Source organism: Oryzias latipes, chromosome 19 (assembly GCF_002234675.1).
Source record: "Oryzias latipes chromosome 19, ASM223467v1".
Taxonomy (NCBI): domain Eukaryota; kingdom Metazoa; phylum Chordata; class Actinopteri; order Beloniformes; family Adrianichthyidae; genus Oryzias; species Oryzias latipes.
The window spans coordinates 18,794,281-18,809,132 of NC_019877.2; the positions used below are offsets into that span (position 1 = coordinate 18,794,281).

The following is a 14,852-nucleotide window of genomic DNA, read 5'->3' on the forward strand; positions in this document are numbered from 1 at the left end:
ATTTTAAGTTTTTGGCTGTTATTCCAAAAGCTTTAAAAGTGAGAAATTATTTTTTTAACGATATCTTAAGTGATTATTAGTCTTTTGTCGGACCAAAAATGTCCAACCAACCATCCTTCCATTTTCAGAAACCACTGTACCCCGTTTGTGGTCATTAGGTTGCTGAGGTCTATCCCAGCTACTTTTGGGCAGAGGCAGGGTACACCCTGCCAGTCTGTTGCAGGGCCACACACACATAAAAGGGACAAATAACTTGAACCCTGTTTTTGGACATTGGGGGGAAGCTGAGGTTCCTGAAGAAAATCCACACATGCATAAGGAGAATTTGCAAACTCTACACACAAGGGTCGCGGCTGGTATTTGAGCCAGGGCCTTCTCACTGTAAGATGAGAGTGCTAACACTATACCACCTTGAAACCCTTCAACAAAAAAAGCAATAAAAAAGAAAAGCAGATGTTGTCATCCTGAAATCCTTTTTAATTGTATAAATTTAAAATTAAAACTGTAAGTGAAAAAAGAGCTTTCATTAGGGAAAATAATTTTCTTTTACATTTCTCTAAACAATGGGGCTTGTGTTGATCTAAAGACTGACTTTCCACAGTTTTTTTAGGTCTGGCAAAATGAAAACCAAGTAAAGACAACTCTGTGTTCAGCACAAGTTGCCACGAAACTTTGTGAGTTGCTGGTTTTAATACAATGTGATGTTCTTCTTTGTTTAACAAGCACAGCATGACAAAAGGTGGGTGTTGTTCTCAATGGGAAAAACAACATCTGTGAAAACTGAGAGCTTTTGTTTCATAATGGATGATTTTCCTATTCTGTCTGTCTGCCTACTTTTTAGCACTTACACAGAGCTCATGCTGGCTTGATTGGCCTGAATCTAAAAAGACAAGATGTCAGCGTGACAAAGATTGGTCCTGATGAGACTTTTAACACCAAAGGAGCATCAATATACAAAAACCTCTTTACATGAAGCTTCAACCTCCTCATGAAAAAAGCGTTCACATTATTAATAGAGCACCCTTGTTGTTGTTATGAAGTGTGGCAAAGCACTTAAGCAGGCCCACTAAATTAATGGGTCACCATCTTTAAATCTAGATGGCAAAAATCTACAATTTAATGACACATTTTTAAGGTACATACAAATAAGTATGATAATTAAAATTATTATGTTTATCTATCTATCTATCTATCTATCTATCTATCTATCTATCTATCTATCTATCTATCTATCTATCTATCTATCTATCTATCTATCTATCTATCTATCTATCTATCTATCTATCTATCTATCTATCTATCTATCTATCTATCTATCTATCTATCTATCTATACATCTATCTATCTATCTATCTATCTATCTATTATCTATCTAATGTTAAAATCTTTATTTCATTACGTGTTTTTCAGAATTGCCACAACTGAGTGCATTTAAACTTTCATTTGTCAAACATAGCATATTAATCATGATAGAAGACTAAGAAATTGCTTTTGACACACCATAAAAAAATTAGTTTAATGATAAAACTGATTGTAAGTCAGGAACATTAACATTTTGGAGGTTTGCCTAATCCTGCAGAGGGAGACAGTGAGCTTCAGTGGTGTCTAACCCTAGTCCAGGTGTCGGCAACCCAAAATGTTGAAAGAGCCAAACTGGAAGAAAAAAACAAAAAAACAAATATGTCTGGAGCCGCTTAGTCATTTTGATAGCCTACTATCAAAATGACAAATACATAATGAGCATTAACGATTAAATGTTTATTTGCCCTGCAGTGCATTCTGCGGAGAACGACGCGTCACGTAACTGCTCTGTTGTGCAAGTTTAACTTCATTATAATATCAATGAATTATGTTTCATTGCTTTGATAAAATTAAATAAATGTAATAAAGATAATGTCATTTTTATTTTGAGGATTCGAACAAAAAACAATAAAATGGAACGTGCGTGCCCTATGACAGTCAGCCTGCGCTCGAATGACAGAACAACTTCAAGCATTTGCGGCGCCTGGAGACTTTCATTCAGCTTGTTTAGGTGGCTTGTCACAGTCATATCCACCAAAAAGTGCAGCTTTTCGAGCCACAGTATCTTCTAGTTGTGGGTAGTTCAGGTCTTTGCTTTTCAGGAATTTTTCACGTGTTCTAAACAGATGACAAAGTGACGCAATACGTCACCCCTGGACAGCCATCGGACTTTGTTGTGTAGCAGATCAATGCACGGAACTGACGGTGGTTCGATTTACATCAGCCACCTGCCCAGCGGTCTGCTAAAAGTAAAAAAATAAAAAATAAAAAAAGCCCTGCTGGTGGAAACGTGTGTCGCAGGCTATGAGGCAAATTTTCATTGACAGAAATGTTGAAATTGTAGTGGCGGTCATGTGCATTTTAGGTCTGTTAGCAGCAGGGGATTGTGGGATGTGGGATGATGATCTTATTAGGGCTCAGCATGAGCGTTTCTGTTTGCCCACGTTTCTTTTCATATGGCAGTTTTGTTGTTCCACTTTAGTTTATTCTTCCTGTTATGTTGGTTCTTTATGTTGCACCATGAGTGTAGAAGGGAGAGAGGTTGATGAGCTCTGTGCAATGTTCAGTGTGGTGTGTTTTCAAAATAAATGGTCTTGATAGGCCGGTAACAGGTTGCGCTCCAAGCTTCTCTTTTTGCCTCCACTTCTCTGAGACTGTTCGGAGTCGTGTACTGTATGGGACATGGACAGTCCTCCAGCGCAGCTAGTTGATTGACAGTTCAATATTTTTGACAGCTTGGCTCCCGTATCGTCCGCTGCAAGTGATGTACTTGCCGGGTGTTACAATATTTATTCTACACATTCTTAGAGCATTGGTAAACGTTAAGAATGTTTGTGTCTTGTTTGTCCTCCTACAGAAACCATATTAAAACAAAAAATATATTTCTCTCCCCCATCTTTTTACATTTTCAAACATTTTTGAAAATGCTCCAGGGAGCCACTAGGGCAGCGCTAAAGAGCCGCATGCGGCTCCTGAGCTGCGGGTTGCCGACCCCCGCCCCAGTCCGTGGAGAGCTTCCAGGGCTGTGTTTGTTACAGTTATTCCTGCCCCACTTTCTGTTGATCTGGATGAAAGAGGATGTTCCAGACTCTGACTGACTGAACTCACCTGTTCAAGATGCTTCGGAGAAATTAAAAGCAATGATAACTAAAACCACTTGAAAACCAGAGTTGTTTGCCATCTAGATTCAACTCCAGTGTTAGGTCAAGGTTTTTATTTTCCACCTTTCAGCTTATCCCGTTAGGGGTCACCACAGTAAACCAGTTTTCACTGATTCGCATAGGTGGTTCAGCGGAGTGTTTTTACGCTATATGCCCTCCCTGACTCTATCCATTACTTTCAAGGCACAGGGAGTCCCAGTTAGGCAACAGCGCAAAGGGGCTTGGCTAAGGACCCACAGTAGATTTGTTAGCTCATAAGCAGTACAGAGTTTCCACCTATGAGAGGCCGTATGAGACACAATTCATACGACAAAGTATGAATTATGTCTTATAAGGTCTCTCACATCCACCCACTTGGTGTTTCTCGGAGGGCCACTAGAAAGTCCTCGGACTCACGGACTGCTATATTCTACTGGGAGACTTCAGTGTCCGTGTAGACAATGGTCAACGTCAACTAAAAGAATGAGATTGAAAAGAAATGCCCTTCTGATCTGCACTTGAACAATGCTTTCCTATACGACTTCTGTGTCAGTTATAGTTGGTCCACAATGAACACCATCTTCAACAATAAGGGTGTCCGTCCATCAGTGCACGTGCCACCAGGACACTTTAGGCAAAAGAACAATGATCGACTTCATGGTTTGTCATCTGACCTTCAGCCATGTAACTTGGACACTAAGTTGAACCAATCAATACCTAATGGTGAGTTGGATGTACCGGTGGAGAAGGTTCGACAAACTCAGCAGGCCCAAACGTATTGCGAGAGTCTGCTAGGAATGCCTGGTTAAGCCTAGTTTCAAATTGATCTTAAACTCCCACATCTGGTACATCTGGTAGAGGTTTACACAGGTACTGAAGGAGGCTGGAGACATTTTGTTTGAGTGAACAATGTTTTCCACCTCCAGAGACGTCATGGTCCCAAGGTCTCTGGTGCCAGTCAGGGCAGTAAACCATGAATCCAATTGTAGTCTCTGCAAATAATGGATGGCGCCATGCTGAAGATCGAGTCCTATCGAGCCTGGCTGACTTGTGGGACTTTAGAAGCAGCTACCAGAAGTCCATGTACTGTGCTTGATGTGTTGGCACTCAGAAAAGACACCTGTGCTTGTGTATGTGCTGGATTGTGGATCTTGAAAATAGTTTTAAACATGTTTTTAAAAATGTTTCCTATGGCTTTACAGAAGCACAAAGTGATCCTTCATTTGCATGTTTTTCTCAGTTAGAAAACCTATATGTGGGACAACAGCAAAAACCTGTTGAAAAGAATATTCCATAGAACTTTGACAATCGGCAGCTATTGTTTTGCATGCAATAAACATGTTGACACCATTATATTCCAGTTTTTGACATATGGACTCCATGTGTCAAGGACTAGAAGAATCCAGGGGATGGAGCTGTCTGTCAAGGAACCTGGCTTTATGTTGAAACTCAGAATTGCTTTTGGGAGATTCAGCCCCTCGTTTAAGCTCTGAGTAACTGTAAATAACCTTGCGTGACATCAGCTGCCTGGGGGGTATTATTCATTCATCTGCAAAACAGATGGACAGACAGAGAAGCACTCAAAGCAGCTTCATTGTGTATTCATTCAGTGATTTGCAGGACAACAGGAACACAGGAATGTCATTTGTGTATTCAAAGGATTGAGGAGTTTGTCAGTCCTTGAATAGTTTGAGTTTGTCTCAAGTGCCAGAAGTTTTTACCACTTAAAAAAGCTCAAACGTAAAAGATTCATCGAATATCTACCAGGTTGGTGGTGACCCGCATAGTGGATAACGGCCTTACATAACAAAAAAAAGTGACTCATGAACTGTGATATTCTGAGTCAACATGACCCCTTGGCACTCCCTGATGGTTAGGCTAACATGCAAGAACTGATTTGTTTGTTAGATCAACAGTCACAAAGGTCCAATTACTTAATTCTCAATAAAAGAGGTAAAGAAGATTACAAATGTTTATCTATAAGAGATTCAGATCTTGGTTAACTAAGGCTTACTAATAACAGAAGAACTCTGCAGCCGAGCATTTGCAATAGCAATGTTTAATGATTAAAGCATTTTGTTTCCCTGTATACGTCTAATTTTCTAATTGAATTGTATTGAATGAATTGAAAATAAGTTCAAGAGTAAAACTCAAAAGATTGTGAGGATATGGATATGACGGTGGTGAAAAGGGTAATTAATAGTATCTCTAAGCCTCTAATACACTTATGTAACTTATTACAAACTGGGAGATTCCCAAACCAAAAAAAAATTTGCAAAAGTGATTCTTATCTATGAGTAGATACAAACACCCATTTACAAACTATAGACCTTTAAAACATTTTTTACATTGATAAATTAGTTACATTTATTGATTAACATAACATTATAAATGAAAACCAATGTGGTTTTAGAGGAAACAGATCAACCTCATTGGCTATCATTGATGCTGTGGAAGAAATCACAAATGCTCTGGACAAAAAGAAATAAGCAGCTGGAATTTTCATTGACTTACAAAAAGCATTTGACACTTAACACTAGAAGTCCCAGCCTTTTCTGGACCTCTTTTAGCCAAGAAGATGCTAGCTGGCTACTCTGTTGACTAAAGCAAGCATCATTTCGTTTGTAAATGTGGCCATTACCTGAAGAATGTGCGGGGGAGTGTGAGGTGAGGGGGAGGGGGTTGCTTGTTTGTATGAGGGAGAGAGGGCTACTAAATGACTGTGTTGAGATGGTCGTTGTATTGTTCATGTTGGCTTGTAGGGTGTCACCTAGTTGTAAACAATGGGTGTAAAATTGCACATCTATAGACCCATAAAAGCAGCTTGCTCACAAATAAGAGGTAATTCCTTTTGTGCTGAGGTGGATAAAAACCTCACTGAACATAGCCTATTACTTCACTGGCCTCAGGAAATTTTTGCTGTGTGAAGTGAACCTCCTCCCTAAGGGCCTGTATACACACGATATTCGCCGACGTTTGACGCCTCGTGACTAAACAAAGGGCACCAATGTGAGTGTGCACACCGACGCGAAAAACGCCCCGCGTAAAAGCGTCATTTTAAAAAATAAAAACCCTCAGGTTCGTTTTTTTGGTTTGACGCGCCGCATCAAAACTATACGACCAATGAGAATGGTGCTTTTGCACACGTGTCAGGAGCTTCTGAAGTTCCAGTAACACACAACTTGGGGGCGCTCAAACACAAAACTGTCTTGCTGAGCACACATATGTCACGGCGAAGAAGATATACGTCAAGTAGCGTCTACACTGCCGCGAAGAAATAAGATGAACACTGAGGGACATTCTAAAATATACCCGAAAACGCTCATGATACATTTTCAGCTCTTGTACCAGTCGATAAAACTCCCCATGTTCTTCTCTTCTCGTAACTATGGGATGTACCCAAAATCGACATCTTTCCCGGCGTCTTTCATCATTCAACAGAACAATAATTTCTTCATCTCTGGAACTGGAACTAGAGCTACTGGTGCTGGAAATATTCATGTTTTGTTTGTTTGATTCTGACAAGCGCGTAAATACTTGCTCTCTTCTTCTGAGTGTAAAGCGACTTTAAGAAGCGTAAAGTTGCGCAGCCCAACCTTGTGTACAGGGCGTATTTCTGTTTTACATTAAGCGCCATCTAATGTCAGGGAATGAAATTGCATGTTTGCTCGGCTCATCGTCAGCGAAAATCGCCTGGGTGTGAACACAAAAAACGTGTTGAAAAACGCTGGCGAATAACGGCTGGCGAATATTCGTCCCGGTGTGTACGGGCCTTACGGAACAAAAATGCATTGAAGACTCTCCACTCGGCAGGCATTGGAAAGTATCCTGAGCAAAGTAAACCCCTGTGACTCGGATGGAGACGACATAGAACTTCAGCCAGATTCAGATTCTGATATGTCGGAGCTGTCTTCAGGTTAGATTTCATTTTATGTTGTTTCGTATTTCCTATTTCATTTCAAACAAGTAAATGTTCAGATACAGAGGAGGAGATACTGGACTAGTGTCTGTGCATGCATTTGTGATATCATTTGTCTTGATCATTGCTCACAATGTGAACTTGTTCACATTGCAGATGAAGAGACTGTACCTCAACCCCAAAAAGAACCTCCTTTGTCGACTGACGTGACAGACACAGCAAAAGATGGCACAGTGTGGCATGAAGAACAGGTGGGAGAGCATCTCCATTTCACCCCTATCGAGGCTTACCCCGGAGATGGAGAGCCAACAGATGAGGCCAGGAGTAGTATCTCAAGCCGCCTTCAGAGCTTTCTCTGGTTTATCAGTCTGGAAATGCTTCACAGCATTCAGGAATGGACCGTTCAATATGCACAGCATACAGAGCATGATGATTGGTTCATGGGCCTTCCTGAACTAATGGCATTTGTTGCAATTGTCATCTTGCGCGGGCTTACCAAGGTTCCAGCACCAAGTGACTGCTGGTCAGCCAACCTGGGAAACCCACAGATCATAAGAACTATGTCCCGGAATCGCTTCCAAGGCATCATGCCACACCTACGCTTTGATGACAGGTCCACCCGCAGTGACCGAGCAAAGACTGATAGGTTTGCTGCAATTTCTGGTGTGTGGTGATCATTTGTCACCAACTGCATAACATCCTACAACCCCGGTCGACACATCATTGTTGGTGAACAGCTTTTCCCGACAAAGACTTGCTTCCGTTTCCTGCAATACGTTGCAACTAAGCCTGACCAGTTTGGAATCAAGTTTTGGGTGGCTTATGACTTAAAATCCAAGTACATTTGCATTGTCCTCCCATATCTTGGCAAGGACCCCAGTCCTCCCAGTAGGGAGCGACTGTCTGAAAATGTTGTGATGACGTTAATGGAACCATTCCTGGACAAGGGCAGAAATGTTACCACAGACAATTTCTTTACATCGCTGTCACTTTCGCAACAACTGCTTAGCCGGAAGACCACCATCCTCGGCTCAGTCAACAAGACTCGCCAGGAAATTCCACAATCTGCTAGGCAGACAGACTGTGATGAATTCACCACTCAGGTATGTGGCAGGTCTTTTGTTCCTCTATGTTCATGTGTTTCTAATTTGTTTGTGAAAGTGCTATGAAAATAAAAACTTTTCAATTTAATTAGGTGTTTTCAACCACTGGTGCCACGCTGACGGTGTACGCGCCCAAAAGGAAGAAGACCGTCTACATTCTCAGCAGCATGCACAGCGTGGTTCAGACTGAGAATAGCACCAAAAGGAAGCCAAACACCGTCACCCTTTACAACACCACAAAGTGCGGAGTGGACGTGATAGAGCAGATGATGCGGGAGTACACTGTCCGCAAAAGAACACGGCGCTGGCCGGTCGCTGTGTTCTATAACATGATTGACATGGCAGCACTGAATGCACATGTGCTGTATCAAGCATGCACCGGCAGGCAGGAGAGACGAGTGGACTTCCTGGCGAAGCTTGCAAGAGAGTTGGCTAACTCTCATGTGGATGCAAAGAAGGCACAAAAAGAAGAAATTGCTTCGGCAACAACCTTCCACACCTGGCCCTGGAAAAAGAGCAATGTGTCAGGTCAAGCACCAGTGTAAGAACAATCATGCCACTGTGCGATGTGTTGACTGCTACAGATACACATGTGGCAAATGCAGAAGAGAGATACAATGGCAGTGCCAGGATTGTGAGTGATTGCTGAAATGTACTCACTGAAATTTTTGAATTCTTTGCAAATATGTATAAAAATGTCTTTTTCTATTATTTTTATAAAGTAAATCTGAAGGAAAAAAACCATGTGCGTAGATCTTTCACCAAAGATGGCAATATAAAAAACAAGTTTCACTGAAGTGAAATAGGATAGCCCCACCCATGGTGCGCCAGTATCTGCCTTATTTACATAAGAAAAGCAGTCGTTCACAGTTGATTTAGGAGATTAGCTAAAAGTCTTCCAGCCGATTGTTTGCCCTTTGGGTTTTATTGGTAGAAAGACCAAATGCTCCTTGGGACTTTTAGTATTAATCATGACATCCTACTTGACAAACTGCAAGGGTCTGGGACAAGGAGACTAGCACTAACTTAGGTCAAAAGCTATTAAACGGGAAGGAAATCATTTGTCAAGATTGATGAATTTACGTCAGAAGCTAAAGAGATAAGTTGTGGTGTCCCACAAGGTTCAATTCTAGGCCCGCTGCTATTCAATATTTACATAAATGATATATTCAATGTTTCAAAACTTTCAAAACTGATGTTAGTTGCTGGTGACACAAACAAATTCTATTCTACAGACAATCCTTAGGAACTTATCAATGTGGTAAACAAATGTGGTGAACACAGTGAAACAAAATTAAATCATGGATGAATTACAACAATTTATCTTGGAACCTAGATAAAACCAAAATAATTGTTTTGGTAAATACAACTCCAAACCTCTCAAATAAAATAAATTACACTTAATTAAAAGTGTTACAGAAATAAAATTCTTAGGGGTTATAACGATGACTAAGTTGGAAGCTACACATCAGACACATACAAACTAAAGTTTCAAAAGGCATTTCAATCATATATAAATCTCAACACAAATTAGAATACAACAGTAGACATTTATTGTTCTGCTCCTTAATATTACCATATTTTAATATGGATTAATTAGAATTGTACATAAAGCCGGCTATCATGATTATATAAACAATTTATTTTATCAATCCAGACTTTTAAATGACCTTGTTGATTCTTACACCACAGAACTTCTATACAGAGTTAGTAGGAAATCGTTACCATTTAATATCCAAAAACAGTTCTTAGAAAATGAGGGAGGCTAAAAACTGAGGGGATGTGGGAACTTCAAGATCAAATTGATAAGAAGACAAGGAAGTATTTCTACGTGTCTGTGTGTGAGATAAGCTCAAACAATGTTCAAATGTCCAAATATTCAAGAAAATGTGTAAAGAAACTGATTTCACGATAATAGATGTGAGGAGTTACATGGAGTAAAATAAATATTTAATGAAATAAATAAATATGACCTCATGCAAATACACAATCAAACAATAAATCTCTTATAAATATATAAAATGATCATGAAATTGTGAAAAACCTGCACATAGATTTTAAATTATCCATTGTATTATTCAATATATTTCATTTTGCTTTAAAAACCTGTTCATTATTTTAAAACAGCATTTTAAAATATTCATTTTTAATCATGTTGAATATTATTATAATTCTATGTCTTTTTTCAGAACCTTGGATTTCAAAATCAATATTTTCCAAAGTATCTTTGTTTTTATTTGATGTTGCTGTTTTTCAGAATTACTTATTTCACGAAGAGCTTTTTCAGGAGAATGAGTCTGTCTGTCAATCAGTGAAAGTGGGTGGGATCTAAACGCTCATTGGCTCATCCATGGAAATAGACTTGTATTCCTCGATACCCGCTCAGCGGTGTGCCAGTCAGAGATTACATATTTCAGCGATATCCGCACGGCTTCGCTGACATTTGAAGATCAAATAGAGACAAACAATCTGTCTGCTGCAGAAGATGTAAACATCCACGACTTTTTTTGTAGTTTGAGGGTTTGTGTGGACCAAACCACAGAAGAGCTCCGGTCGTCCACATCTTGAAGTCCCCCGTTGAAACACTGCTCATTCTTACGCCATTCACTAAGAGCTCTTTTCAGCTCTGCAGCTAACACAGCTGTGCTCACAGATCCAGTCTGACGTCACATTGTGCCTTACACTGTGTCGGCTCGCAGGAGGGGAGCGGTAGGCCAGACAGAGTCAGACCAGGCAGCTGCGGAAAGCGGAACAAGCCTGCTAAGGCCTCCTGAACCTTATGATATTTTTTCTATTTTCATTGAGACAATGATTATAAACCAGGTCCTCTAATTTTATTTTTCCCTCTCAGGGAAAATGTTGAACCTTCCCTGCTATAATGTTTCTGACCGTGGTCAGAAAACGCAGCGGAGATCCGTGGTTTGATTTGGGGTCCACTTCCCCGTTCAGACGCCTCCAGAGCGGGTTAATAAAAGAACCAGTCTCCATACTTTGGAGGAAACCTTTTTTTACTATTACTTTTCCGGCGAACTGAGCAACAGACCCTTAACTTGCGCTCACACAGACACAACTTGCGCTGGGCGGTTTGAATTACACGTAATTTAAGACGTAGTTTGACTGAAGGAGCTGAAGCAGAGACTCTATCTGGGGTGATCTCATGAACTCAAACATGGAAACATGTGGAACTATTCAAAATAAATAAACCAGATCTCTTAACATTCTCTGTGTGGATTGTGCATCCATGCATTGTTACTGAGATAAGCACAGGCACCGGTCCATGTGGCTATCAGGCAAAAAACATTAGCTGGTAGCTCCTCCCACACGCGGCATGGTGCTTTCATGGAACTCCTGTTCATAGACGCTCAGTGGAACTCCAACAGCCACCCAGCCTATTAGGCCACTACTTTATTTTCATGAGAAAATAAAAACCGCCAAACCAACCACAAAATCACCCGAATTATGCACACTCGCCCCCAAAGCCACTTTTGTCTGCAAATTTAGAACCAAAACTGCCCAATATCTGGTAACACTGGATGTGTTGAGGTGCATACTCCCCCTAGTGTTGAGGGGTATGCATTGCCCCTTTGCGTTTGTGGAAGCATACTCGATCGATGGTGTGAGGGTGGTGCTGCTTATGTCTGAGTACAGGAGTAGCCAATCACAAAAGTGTCTCCGCCTTGTCTAGTTTGATTGACAGACAGACTCAGTCTGCTGAAAAAGCTTTTCATGAAATAAATAAGTCATTCTGAAAAACAGCAACATGAAATAAAAGCAAAGCTACTTTGGAAAATATTGATTTTGAAATCCAAGGTTCTGAAAAAAGACGTAGAATTATCATAATATTCAACGTGATTAGAATGAATATTTTAAAATGCTGTTTTAAAATAATGAACAGGTTTTTAAAGCAAAATGAAATATATTGAATAATACAATGGATAATTTAAAATCTATGTGCAGGTTTTTCACAATTTCATGATCTTTTTATATATTTATGAGAGATTTATTGGTTGATTGTGTATTTGCATGAGGTCATATTTATTTATTTAATTAAATATTTATTTATTTAATTATAAACAGTAGAGGACTTCATAGATTTAAAGGTCAACAGGTATTTGAAAACGGTAATTCCAAATACATGTGTGAACTTGATGGTGGTGAAATAATCAAAGCTCTTTTAATTAGAACCAATGAATATTACATTGTGGAATTTGCAACTGATTACTGTGATGTTTTAAATTAAAATCAATAAGCTACTGATTTTCTTTACTTGATCTGCAATATGTAGCAATAGTCACTGGTTTAATGTGATAATGTGTTCTAATGATAATTAATGATTATTACATATTGATTACCTAAAGTGTGAATCGATACTGTGTACCGAAAAGATGAAGACATTTTTCCTGAGGATAATCAAGCACTTGATTTTGTTACTTGAAAACTTGATCTGCATTGTGCCGCAATGATATCTGGATTAATATGGTAAATTGTAAATGACGTATACTTGTATAGTGTTTTTGACCTTCCTTGAGGGTCTATGGTGCTTTACAGTCACAAACCGATTCACACGCTGGTGGCAGTTCTGCTGCTGAACAGAGACAAGGACACTTTTACATGCCCACATAGCAAGGTGGGAATTGAACCTGCAACCTTCTGATTGGAGGGCGACTGGCCTTAATATTAAATTGTATTTTGATTAAAATCAATGAATATTACATATCTGCTACATGGTGTGTGATTTACATTACTCTTCATTGAAATCATGAATTAATGTTTTCTGAAGATAATCAATCATCAATAAGGACCTTATTTTGTTACTTGGAAAGAGTCTATCAGATCAGAACCAGATTACGAAAATCATATAAAACTATAGAATGAATTAACTCAGTAGGGGTGAGATTATATATACTTGCTTCTTCCCACTCCTTTTCAAGCAATAAATCGAGCTCCTCATGACTTTAGAAAATTATCAGTATATTTAAGTAAGCAAACTGACTTAAATGTTTTTTTGTTTTGTTTTCCGTTTTTATAATCAATGCATTTCATAATTTCTGTAATGGGTTTGATAATCTGTGTGATTTTGTTTATTATATTGACAACAATTAATGCTTGAAATACAAATAAATCAAATCAAGTTAAATTTCCTTGCTTTAGGAGTGTTTTACTTCTGCTAAGATTTCTTTTAAACTGAGCATGCTCAGACTGCTTTGTTATCTGAGCAAAAACTAAAAAAACATTAAAGACAGTTCTCTTAAGATGGGACCTTCAAGTTTCATCCATTTCCAAGACATCTTTAAATACTAACTGAAAGCAAACTCAGCTCCTCACTGTTAATGATAAAAAAACAACAAAATAAGGATCGTGACAAAGTGCAAAGTCCTTGTATGATCAGCAGAAACACAGGTATAAAGAAAAACACTGGTTGTGTCCAAATCTCTGCTCCCTAACTACAAAAAAACGATATGGTGCTTGGAATATCCAGTGCCCAAAAGCCATCCAGACACTCTAATTAATATTTAAACGCCAAATATGACGTCATCCATTTGCTGAGGTAAAAACCTTATAAGCATGAACATTTGGACTATTTATGAGTCTATTGTGTTCTGATAACAAAAGCTGTACAATAAATTTAAACCCATTTCTTTTTTTTATACAAGAAAGGTTGTTTAAAAACAATGCATTGTGGTCTACATTCACCAATCTAGTGGCCAGTAATGCACACTAGTTTTTTTAGACACTTTTAGGAAATTTCTAGGGTGCTGGAATCTTGGAAGATTCCGGAATTCAGTAAAATGGCAAACATTCTATATAATGCACTAAGTAGTGAAGGAATTCTGACACAACCTATGTCCATTCATCTTCACTTGCTTTCTGAATGTTAGACTATGTCACCTCTGCCCAACACAGAAATAAACTGCAAGAGTGCTACTTTTGTGTTGTTTAATTTCCCCAACAATTGGCATTCTTTAAGAAACAGAAATACAAGACTTTTAGTTCTGTTATTTGTTGCTTTAGTTACTTAACATTGATTAAATTAAGCTTAGTAAACTTTAATGAAGTGACCGATCTGATCTGACCGATCTTTATTGAGTAAGTAGTTGAAGAGAATGAAAATAGCAGACAAAAATGACAATAAGGTGTTTTGTTCACAAATAAATGAGCAAAATGTGTTTTTAATTTCTTTTTGAATTCAATTCAAGTTGTTGTTTTTGGAATTGTATGTTCTGTTTGTGTTCATGTTTACCACTGAAAGGTTCCAAACATGCACAATCTCAGTTGGAGGATATTTTACACTCTGAGGTTTCTATAGGTCAACTTTAGCTGATGTAAACACGATCGTGCAGCAATGTTGTTTACCCCATCAGAGAGAACACACACAAGCACATGTCAATTACATGCACGTGTCAAGTTTCAGGAAATTAAAAAACACAGCATTTTTAATTTATTAAAAACGAACTGACAAATGCACAAGAGCCCCACTACAACCAGTCAGAGAAGACAAGTGTGAAGGAGAATTATATGCACATTAAGGTGCTGCACATACAGAAAACAAATGTAGAAACAGATGAAGCGAAAAAAAGAGAAGAAGGAAAGAAACAATAGACAGGAAGAGGAACTGAGCAAAGAAACCAGGTTCAATAATTCAATCTGATACGTTATGACCTGCTTGTG

The 14,852-nt window shown here is 38.9% G+C and overlaps 1 protein-coding gene across 1 annotated transcript; it reads left to right on the forward strand.

The window, feature by feature from the left end:
• Nucleotides 1-7,640: 7,640 nt before the first annotated feature.
• Nucleotides 7,641-8,865, forward strand: LOC111946456. The gene is made up of 3 exons (XM_023949808.1): nucleotides 7,641-7,726; nucleotides 8,090-8,183; nucleotides 8,276-8,865. Exons 1-3 carry the CDS (start codon nucleotides 7,641-7,643, stop codon nucleotides 8,726-8,728), a joined length of 633 nt encoding a protein of 210 aa, XP_023805576.1. The 3' UTR covers nucleotides 8,729-8,865.
• The last annotated feature ends 5,987 nt before the right edge of the window (nucleotides 8,866-14,852 follow it).

Excerpts from the sequence above, each read along its gene's own strand:
- LOC111946456 (XM_023949808.1), top strand. The coding sequence starts at position 7,641 with ATGTCCCGGAATCGCTTCCAAGGCATCATGCCACACCTACGCTTTGAT. Across the intron at positions 7,727-8,089 it reads GACCGAGCAAAGACTGATAG|CCGGAAGACCACCATCCTCG; the intron begins GTTTGCTGCAAT and ends ACAACTGCTTAG. Across the intron at positions 8,184-8,275 it reads GTGATGAATTCACCACTCAG|GTGTTTTCAACCACTGGTGC; the intron begins GTATGTGGCAGG and ends CAATTTAATTAG.